Below are 11,372 nucleotides of genomic sequence, written 5' to 3' on the forward strand. Positions count from 1 at the left end.
GGAGTAAAACAGTTTAGGTAGTCCTCCATTGATGGTTGTGTTTCAGTGTCATCAGTAATGTCAGATACAAAACAGGAAACTATGTCTGTCCGTATTTTGTCTATTTTGCTTACGAAAAAGTCACTGAAGTCTTGAGCGAGTAGTTTGAAGGATGCAGCTTTTGGTAAAGCGATGTCATTTGTAGCACCTAACAGATGTTTTGTGATTCTGAAAAGACTTTTGAATCTTTTTGGCAAGATTCTACCTTATCAGTGTAGAAATGTATTTTTGCCTTTTTTAGTAACCTATTTACTGTTGCACACTGTTCTCTGAAAAGCTGGTGGTCTGTTGTCAGTCTCAGTTTGCGCCAGTTCTGTTCTAACTTGCGCCTTAAATGTTTAGCATCATGAAGTTCTTGTGTATACCAGGGACAGGTTGGTCTCTGAATAATGTTTTTTTTTGTGCGCAATGGTGCATAATTGATGTAAGTTCTTGTGTGTATATGTTCACTAACTCATCAACATCTGTCTTTTACATGATTGCTTTCAAGGACTCTGAGTTCAGAAGATCCCCTTTGAATGAGTCAACATCAATTGCCCTAAGTTTTCGAAAGGAAACAGTTTTTCTCACCGGTAGAGGTCTGGCAGCCTTTGCTTTAAAAGTCACAGAAAAATGATCGCGAGCGACCTTACCACTGTCGTCAGACAGACCTGGATCAGTGACTTCAATATTTGACATGATGTCATCGTTATCTCTTGTAATGACAACATCCAGGGTATGTCCACCGGCGTGAGTGGCTTCATTTACGTGCTGTCTCATTCCGTATGCATCCAAAGTACTTAAAAGGTTAGGTGTGTGTCTGTCAGTCGGAATGTCAAAATGAAAGTTTAAATCTCCAACAATGATAATTTGTTTGTCAGTTGTTGCAAATCTAGATAGAAAATTGAGCCATTCATTCTCAAGAAAGTTTCTATTTTAAGTCATTTCCACGGGATGGCGATTGGTCTATAAACGACTGCTAGACGCAAAATGAAATTTTTCATGCTCAATTTGCAGTTCATGTATTCGAAAGTTGAGAAATCTTTGTCTCGTGTTGATGTCAAAAGGCGGATGTCTATAGAGGTTCTATGTATGAGTGTTACACCTCCGCCACGGCTGCCGTTACAGCGGAGGACGTGCTTGATTTTGTCAACTACATCAATTGTATTTGAAATGATGTAGTCACAAAAAGAGAGTGCTTTATATTTAACTGATCTAGGGTTAATACTACAAACTTTAATTGAGGTCTGACTTTTAACTTGAGGGAGGTTCACGTTGTACATGTACAATATTTCTAACTTTGTTGGTAGAAGGCACAGCTGCTACCATAATTGCACCTTGACGAGTCTCTGCAAGTATGGGAATTGGCTGATATAACTCTTGTCCGTTATTGAGATTGACCCCTTGATCTGAAACTGTTGAAAGTTTGCATGTATTTTGATGACTCTATGAAACTGATGGAATTACTTGCGGTAGTTTCCTTAGATTGTCTATGTTAACCCCTTTATTTGTGTCTTAAACACGACTTAATTTAGGAATCCCCCTCGAATACTCCTATACTGAGTGTAACCTAATTGTCCAAAGTTCAATAGACCTAAATATTGTAATTTTGATAATAGTAGCTAATCTGACTTTTCAATATTGGTTGATTGGCGTATAAAGGAAAGATCACATCTAGTGTACTGTATAATCCCTTCATACTCTGCTAAGTGTTCACCAGCTGTCACGGATATAGTTGGAGGCATGTTTCTTGATTTTAAGATCCAAAATATGACACTGAAATGATTTTAAAACTTCAAATATCAAGCAAACTGATGTGAAGTTCTTCACAAAAAATACACCAATCTATTCACAATTCCTTTATGTACGGTCCTGCAAAGTTCCAGAATCTTAAATGAAATATTTCCACTTACACACGTGAAGCACAGAAAAACGCACCCGACACATTGGTGCATATATATGTTTTTTTGCCATGTTGCTGTAAAATGCGGCACCACTATACACAGTTAGAATAGGAGCAATAGAGAGGGACTGTTGACTTACGTTAAAATCATAGAAAACTGAAATGAAACTTACATGTACACCAGTTAAACATTGATACACGTATCATTTTACAGATTTTGTAAGTTAATAAGATATATGAGTTATTAAATTTTGAATGGCAAATTTTGCCTCTTGAATTTGTTGTTGTCATGGTGTTTATTGGAGGGGTATAAGTAATCGTGGGACGTTTGATTTACACGAATCGAAAACATCTTAGACACCTTAGTTCTATAATATCGTCGGGCAATGATTCAGCCGACTCACAGTCGCATACAATTTTAGAAAATCGTAATGCATCGCCTCCAAGTTTAAATTATAACCGATATATCTTTGTAACACAAGTATCGCCCCCTACCCACCCCCACCCCCGCGCTCCCCTCCGCAATGTACAGGAGTATAATTCAGCATGTGGAGTTGTACACCAGAGGTTTTATTTGAGATTTTTCTTAGTTAAACCAGATTTATGGCCCTTGAATTACTATGAAGTATGCATAAAAACCCATGGAAGTTTGTGTCTCAAACATTTCAGGCATGTTATTCAGCATGTTGCGTGGTGTACCTGTGCATTTGCATTTAGGGCCTACAATTGTCTTAAAGGTATTTGACCTATTGGCATGAAATTACAATTAAAAAGCTGTTGATATTGCAAAATATTACAAGATGCCGAAATATGCCTCACTCGCTCACTTAAAAACTTTCACCATCTGTCTTTGCTTCTAACTAGTTTTGATGAAAATCCTTTGTTAATAAGATGTTATTTAAAACAAAAATTATTTAAAAAAAATTTACATTATGCTGTTAAGCACCAGGTTTGCATTACCATCAGAACACAGGCATTTCTATTTAACTCAAGTGGTCACTAAAACGGCCCATATAAATCTGGTATAATATTGATAAAACCTTATAATGATGTTACAGATCAAGTGGTCCATAAGAAGAAGTTATTTAAAGTTTCTTTTTATCTATTTTTAGCTATGGTGGTCTCTTAAATGGGCTCAGATAAAACTTTTGAACAAACTTGATAGAAGTTCACGTGAGAATGCTACTGACCGAGTTTGATGTAATTCTGACCAACAGTTTCAGAGGAGAAGATGTTTAAGTAGAAAGTGTTGACGCAGGACAATGGATGATGGATGGACTATCCACCTATACTATAACTAAGCATACTGTGAAATAGTACAACTCAAATATTACTGATATTGCAAAATATTAAAAACCTAGCAAACTGTCATATATTACAACACAAAAACTGAAAGAACTGAATAACTGTGGTAGTTCTGCCGGACTATCCACCTATACTATAACTAAGCAAACTGTGAAGTAGTACAACTGAAAAATTACTGATATTGCAAAATATTAAAAACCTAGCAAACTGTCATATATTTCAACACAAAAACTGAAAGAACTGAATAACTATGGTAGTTCTTTATCGATAAGAGTTTGAGCATGTTTCCAAATAAGTATTACATGTTTGTATTTTGTCAAAGATAGTATCTTCATTTTGATCAGTTTTGGTTCTAACGAATGAACTTAAACGATTTGAGGTTATTGTCTCAAAACCCCACTGAAAAAAAAAACATGAGAAAAAGATTATTCTGCAAATCCTTTCTTAAAACATCTGTTTACTCACATCACATGCAAAACTTTAATTTATATCTCAACGAAGAGAATGATTACACTCTAAGCATTATAGGCATACACCTGCACATCTACTCTTCAACTAATATCTGATTTTTTAAACAATTCTGAACATTTCAAGATGGCCATAGCTGCTACCACTACTAAAAATAAATTTAAATTTTATGAAAGAAGATATTTCTAAGTAAACTTTATAAAAGAATATCAATTTGCATCCCTTACAAGTTTGATGAAGATCAATGAAGCAGTTCATAAAAAAATGTCATTTAACAGTATTCCTGTTTTAGCTTTTGCGGCCCATACAACAAACGTAAAAGGGACCGAGCTGACACATTGAAACAAATTTGATAGGGACCATGCCGAAAGGCTGATGACAATGTTTGGTGCAATTCTTACCCATAGTGTCAGAGGAGTTATCATCTTAATACCTGAAGAAGTGCGGACGGAAAATGGACAGTGAGTAAATACAATTACTCAATTCTAGCACTTCGTGCTTAGTTGAGCTAAAATGGTTGACGAGCTGAGGGTAGGTAAGTAGTTGATAAATTTAGATTACGGTTGCTCACATCGTCTTATCACCACCTACTTATATTACAAGTTCAATTGACAACCTTGAATTCTTTTATTATGATAAGTAGACTAGACATCAATCAAGTGATGCCAGTTTATGAAAAAAATCGAAGTGGTCTAGACTATATTTAGCGGACACAAATGTCTCATAATTTATCTAATATGACCTAGTTTCACCCTTTTCCCATAATTCATACATACAAGCATTTTTATCTGGTTTCATGTAGATCAGGTAGAAAACATTGCTTCTATAGTGTAATCAATATTTTTCTACAATTTGACCTAGTGAGCAATAAATTGGCCGAGGATGACTCACTTTTAAACATGACCTGGATGTCATGAGGACATCCATGATTAGATTTCATATACATCAGGTAAAAACGTTAGTTTAAAGCGTGTAAAGATGGTGTTCTATGATCTGACTTATTGGCATGGTTTGTGACCCCAGATGACCAAATAAGGACTTTGATGAGAAACACTTTGAACAGGTTGTAATAATTTAGATTCATGTAGAATATAAGGTACAGCTGGTGGACAGAAAAGTCTACCATGCACCCCTAGACTTTCTTGCATAGGTACTAAATTGGCAAGACGAACTCTTTTAAAACATGTTCCGATGATAAAACTCTTTTGACCTATATTTGATTTCACTGTTTCCTTGGCAACCGTTCTATTTTTGAAAGAACATCAATCTTGGGCGTTTTTGGTGATAAAACAATACAATACAAATGGTATCAAAATGGAACTGACACATTGGCGTTTAATATTAGTATTTCTATGTTAATTAACTTATTAGTATATTCATGAATATTGAAGAGAATGTGATAAAATGACAATATTTTGACAGTAAATATCATTTTCTAAGTTTTAATTCAATTTAGGTGTACTAGACAGTTTTGATCTGAACTAACGGTCTCTCAGTGTTTTTTAAGACATTATCTTGTAACACTGATAGTGCATTTTTACTTTGAAATAGGTATGTTTAGCTAATTCGCATAAATTGAACCGCTGTCACAACCAACGTCTTAAGGTATTGGACCCCTAATAGTAATGTTTAAGAAATGGCATTTGTTTGGTATATTCTTAAAGCTGACCATGTTTGACACTGTGTTTCAAATTTTAAACAACTTTTACCGTGCCATTTTTTGTAAATTTTGTATAATTTATGGTATTTCCTCACGCTCAAGAGGATACAAAATTCAGTGTGATGGCCACTATCTAAAACGTTTGCAGATAATTCATTACAGCATTAATTTTGATAAAAGAAACATCAAACTATTGTTAAACAATTATAAAACACAAAATAAAACTGTAAAAATCATTTTTTTCTAGGGTGCCTCAAGTAAACAGATTTAATGAGACAGAATTCTAACTCCAACATTGAAAAATTAAAGTCGAATCCTGTTGGTCTGTTTTGAATTTTGCTCACTTCATTCAAAAATAACCTTGGGGCAATAGTAAAACCTACCTGCATTTCTTCCACAATATGTAATCTAAAGAATGAAGGCAAAATAGAGGATTTTTACCGCACGTAACTCAGTATTTTTAAAGATGTCTAACTCTACCCTTCCTGATTCAGAGGTAAATTCACATTGAACAGCAAAAAATCGCTTATGAAACGAAAATTTTCCACTTTTGTACAATACATTCATAAATAGTCTTGAAAGAAGTAAAAACTTACTAGAAAAAAAGGTAAACATGGGAAAAAAAATTTGGTCCCAGTGGGGTTTGAACCTACGCCCCCCCTGAAAATTGCAGTCAAAGTAGGTTTATAGTAGGAATTGAATACTCTTCAAAAAGGAGATACTCTATTACGGGTCCAATACCTTAAGAAGCAATATAAAACTGAATTTAGTGACTAATTTTATGTTTTCAATAAAATTAAAGATGCGTCATATGAAAGTATAGTGTACATATTTATTTGAATGAGGAATTTGTTTGTAACATACTTAACACATGTCACGTTACCATTCCAGTATTCTTGTTTTATTCTATCGTTATTTGCTTAGAAAATAGTATAGTAATAATCTGTTATCAAATTATTAAATGCTCTTACAAAAAAAATAGCTCCATACTTCTCAAGCAGTGAGATTTTTTCCGTAACGGCGCTTTAAAGTACGTTACCATCGTTACCATCGTAATTTGTTGTATTTAAAAACATGTAGGAAGAAATTTGAATGACAGTTATAAATACTATGATATCATTAATTTGTTTAAACATAAAAGTATTAATAATTTTGATATCTTTTTGTTTTCGTTTGTCAATTTCGTATCCATCAAGCATTATCTTCAATAATCATTAACCATTATTGACGACATTATCACTATAATAGCCATCAGTAGCCTTCATTGTCCTCATTACAAGCATAATCACCATCATTTATAGTCTAGTTATCCTTGTTATCAGCATAATCGCCATCAATTCCTTGTTATTATCATAATCACAATCACTGATTTCGTTATCAGCATAGTCATCATCATTTACCTCGTTATCAGCATCATCACCATACTCATCAGCATGAGGAATCCCTGCCCGCGTTATCAACACTATCATCATAATCATTCTGTATATCATTATCATCACCATCATTAAATTAAATTCTTGTTAGCATAGTAGCATCATTGACCTTACTATCAACAACATCACCATTATTGACCTTGTAATCAGCATCATCGCAATAATTGATCTTATTATCAATATCACCGCCATCATTGACCTTATTTTCAGCATCATTACCATCATTGACCTTATTATCAGTATCATCATCATTGATCATATTATCAGCATCATCGTCATCATTGATCATATTATCAGCATCACCGCCATCATTGACCTTATTATCAGCATCATTACCATCATTGACCTTGTTATCAGCATTATTGCCACAATTGATCTTATTATAGGCAGCATCTCCTCCATTGATCATATTTTAATCATCATCGCCATAATTGATATTATTATCAGCGTCATCGACATCATTGATCTTTTAATCAGCATCATTACCATCATTGACCTTGTTGTTAGCATCATCACCATAATCATAATGATTGCTAGCATCACCCATCAGCTGTCTCTTTGAAAAATGACGGACCGTCTAACATGTCTATTTTAAAATATTAACATATATCATGAATAGTTACTTTTACATTGATGTTAGTATCAGCGTTATCGCCATAATTGATGTTATTATCAGCGTCATCGACATCATTGATCTTATAATCAGTATTATCACCATCATTGATCTTGTTATCAGCGTCATCGACATCATTGTCAGCATCATCACCATCATTGATCGTGTTATCAGCGTCATCGATATCATTGATCTTATAATCAGCATCATCACCATCAATGATCGTGTTATCAGCGTCATCGACATCATTGATCTTATAATCAGCATCATCACCATCATTGATCGTGTTATCAGCGTCATCGATATCATTGATCTTATAATCAGCATCATCACCATCATTGATCGTGTTATCAGTGTCATCGACATCATTGATCTTATAATCAGCATCATCACCATCATTGATCGTGTTATCAGCGTCATCGACATCATTGATCTTATAATCAGTTTATCACCGTAATTGATCTTATTATCAGCGTCATCGCCATAATTGATCTTATTTGCAGCGTCATCGGCATCATTGATCTTATAATGAGCATGATCACCATCACTGACATTGTTATCAGCATCATCAACATAATCATAATTATTGCTAGCATCACTCATCAGCTGGCTCTTTGAATAAAAAATGACGGACCGTCTAATATGTCTGTTTTATAATATTTACATATAACATGAATAGTTACTTTTACATAGGAGTGCTTATTTAATATTTACATTAACAGATGAATATCGTCCACTGTCGACACACATTCTTACATATACATGTATACGTATATACCGCAATAATCATATAGCTCTTTCTACTGTTACGTTATATCATATTCTCAATATTCTTTGTTTCTTTGTTATTGCTTCACATGAGGATTGTTTCCGATTAAGGCATGCATTTTTATCGCTTCATTACCAATAAGTAAGTATGATAATCATTAATATCATTAGATGTACACTGATATATCAGACAGCTTAGGTGATACATGTACATTTATCTTTCAGAGATAGCAGACAGAAAGACAGACGTTGGGGCTACTAAAGAATTTCCAGAGTTTAAACACACATTAGAATTATTCTCTGCTGTTCAACCTTTATACCTACAAATTGTCTGTCTGAAATACATTATATATTTCACTAATGAATACTAAACGTAGTATTCAGCTTATATCTGGTACGGGAAGTATAATGAATGACCGGACATTTTGTAATTGTAGTGATATCCCATGCATCAAGTTTATCTTTTCAAAACAGTTTTTCAGCCTTAATTTTCTATAACAGTTTTGGCAGATATAACCCTAGAAAAAAAGGAATATGAACATCATATAAGGTCTACATTAGACTCCTGTGGATATTGCCAGACCGGATCACACTCAGCACAAGCACTGCGTTGGATCAAGTATAGCCAATATACTTCATTACAGATCAAGATACTGCTTTATGAACCCTAATACATATAAACTGGTATCTTGATTCATAAAAATGGAACATTACTGTCAACAGCCTAAATGCAGGCGACTTTCCAGCTTTGAGCGTGAAGGAGAAAGACCCTAGGTGCCTCTCCATGCAATATTTCATCACAGGCAGGTACCTAGGTGGAACCACCGATATTCCGTAAGCCATAATGCCTTCCTTAAATTATGAATTTGATGCTCCGAGTGATGATCGATCCCGTATCGGTGAAAAGTAAGTGATTCAAGGACAGTGATTTTAACTACTTGGCCACAGAGCCACCTCAGCCTTGTATCCTTTTTATACTTATACCAAAATGATAAGCCCTTTTCATAGTATAAATGATATGAATATATAGATTCTTATAACTGTCTTTTGTACTTCCTTTTATAACCCAGGACATTTTTATACTTTTAATAGTAGCCCAAACTTCAGTCGACCTTTATCGTAAACGAAATTAAAGATTAAACATGTCTATTCTTAAACGTATATATATTTAACTTGACACAGTTAAGTGGATAGTGTAAGTTAACAGTGTTTCAAGCTTAAATCAGATTTTAAAAAATGGCATACACCAGTAGATATTATAATGATAAGATACTACTTCCACTAAATTAACTAGTGTGTAGCTGTGCAGAAATATTTAAAACTTTTTAAGCACCATATCACTTCAGGCAAGGAACATTTGCTCAATAAGAACTTCACAATATTGTACCGATCAAATTTACTTTTGGTTTTGTTTTTGTGATTCTACATAAAACAGTAATATTACCACCTCAATGCATTGTCATGATACTGAGCTGATTTATAGTGTGCCAAGAAATTAATATTTCTGCTAAAACTAGTTGTATTGTCTTGATGTATATGATGTGAACATTTTAACTACACAATATTTTATATCCATTAGGAAACGTTATACTTTTGAAATTTTACATTTATATTATTAACTTTATTTCTCTGTCAAATTGAAACTGGTTTACATGCTTTCATATCATGCTTACAAGGTACAAAGTTATATGGCATGTGTTTCCTGAAGATAAATGGCCCTGAGATTTGCTGATATCAGAAAATCATTTACTGAGGACATATCAATTGTCCTTGGATTTCCTGAAGACATGACAATTGTCCTAAGATTTCCTTTCTAAAAAAATCACAAGATTTCTAAGACTAGGACAATGTATACTTCTATTTCCTAACTTCTTGAAATCCCAAGACATTCGTTTGATTTTCAAAGGACTGCATATGTATATTATGATTCCACTGTCTTGTTTTCTTTTCCTGTCTTCAGAAAGATCTAGGCATTGCCCCATTCTCATTTACAGGCGTGAAACTTCTCTGGATTATCCCAGGAATTCCAGGCATATTTAATGGACATTATCCCAGAACTTCCCGGGATAATACTTTTAGGGATAATCACAGGATTTCCCTTTTTCACGTGGAAATAGACCATATGTTAGTTTTCAGTTGTGAAAAGTTTCATTAAAATCCACATTGTAGAAAATATCTATTCGCAAAAATTACATCATAATCGTGATTTTCCCTATGACTCCCGTAATAAAACATTGTGTGGAGACCAAATTTTTCAAATCACCCTAACAACAAAACATCAAGCACGCGGTTCTATCTCTTTCATTTGCTTATACCCCAGTCACACTTACGGCGCGGATAGCTACGTCTAGCCACGGATAGAAACGTAGTAATCCGTATCGATCCGTACCTGAGCCGTACCTTAAAGTAGTAATCCGTATCAATCGGTACCAAACCGTACGGCTCAGGTACGGATCGATACGGATTACTACGTTTCTATCCGTGGTTAGACGTAGCTATCCGCGCCGTATGTGTGACTGTGGTATTAATTTTCTAAGTACATCTAAGTACAGTTCAAAAACGACTTCGGTTATTTCGATATTTTGATATCTCGAGTGGATTTTTCCGGTCCCGAACCTTCTTATTTCATATAAATCAACTACGGATATCTCGATTTGGATATTTCGAATTTTTGATATCTCGAATAAATTATTTTTAATCCCCGACTTTGAAATTTTACTCTATTCTGTCATCTGTTATCTCGAGTGGACATTAATCGTCTGCCAAACGCATCAGGTGCGAAAGCTGCACGCGCTTGTATTCACTCAGTGGTCTTCCGCCGTAGGTGCGAACAACAACACGCGCGGCTATTCATTTAATGGCCCTGCTTACAACCCGAAGCCAATTAACCGGTGCTCATATATATAAACCGATTGGCAATAACTGTTTGAATACACAATAATTTACAGGGAGTGTTCACTATTTGCATAGTTTGTGACTTTTAATCTGCAAACTAACCTGAAAGGAATTTGTACGCCGTAACGATGGGAGCATAAGCTTATTCTAGCATGTCGGAGGCACAGCCTTTTTTATTCATAACTTCAAGTCACGTTGAAACCTATACCGGATTTAAGGTACATTTTAGGTTATATTTCTCATATTTATGCTCTATAGTCTAGAACTTATCTTACTATTGTCAAATATGCTATTTTCATCATAGGGACT

At 34.4% G+C, this 11,372-nt stretch overlaps 2 protein-coding genes across 2 annotated transcripts; both read right to left on the reverse strand.

The window, feature by feature from the left end:
- Nucleotides 1–6,649: 6,649 nt before the first annotated feature.
- Nucleotides 6,650–7,196, reverse strand: LOC128553211 (uncharacterized). The gene is made up of 2 exons (XM_053534332.1): nt 6,902–7,196; nt 6,650–6,816 (listed from the first exon to the last, which is right to left on the reverse strand). Exons 1-2 carry the CDS (start codon nt 7,194–7,196, stop codon nt 6,650–6,652), a joined length of 462 nt encoding a protein of 153 aa, XP_053390307.1.
- A 190-nt stretch (nt 7,197–7,386) lies between these two features.
- On the reverse strand, nt 7,387–9,011 carry LOC128553212 (coiled-coil domain-containing protein 1-like). Its single transcript, XM_053534333.1, has 2 exons — nt 8,883–9,011; nt 7,387–7,833 (listed from the first exon to the last, which is right to left on the reverse strand). The coding sequence occupies exons 1-2, from the start codon at nt 9,009–9,011 to the stop codon at nt 7,387–7,389; spliced, it is 576 nt and encodes a 191-aa protein (XP_053390308.1).
- Between the last annotated feature and the right edge of the window lie 2,361 nt (nt 9,012–11,372).

The sequence above is a fragment of the Mercenaria mercenaria genome, unplaced genomic scaffold, assembly GCF_021730395.1.
Source record: "Mercenaria mercenaria strain notata unplaced genomic scaffold, MADL_Memer_1 contig_3592, whole genome shotgun sequence".
Classification (NCBI taxonomy): domain Eukaryota; kingdom Metazoa; phylum Mollusca; class Bivalvia; order Venerida; family Veneridae; genus Mercenaria; species Mercenaria mercenaria.

Coding starts and splice junctions, on each gene's coding strand:
- LOC128553211 (XM_053534332.1), bottom strand. CDS start 7,196: ATGATCAATGGAGGAGATGCTGCCTATAATAAGATCAATTGTGGCAAT. Junction 6,817..6,901: donor TAATGGTGATGTTGTTGATA/GTAAGGTCAATG, acceptor TTATGATGATAG/TGTTGATAACGCGGGCAGGG.
- LOC128553212 (XM_053534333.1), bottom strand. CDS start 9,011: ATGGCTTACGGAATATCGGTGGTTCCACCTAGGTACCTGCCTGTGATG. Junction 7,834..8,882: donor CTGCATTTAGGCTGTTGACA/GTAATGTTCCAT, acceptor ACTGATTATAAG/ATCAATGATGTCGATGACGC.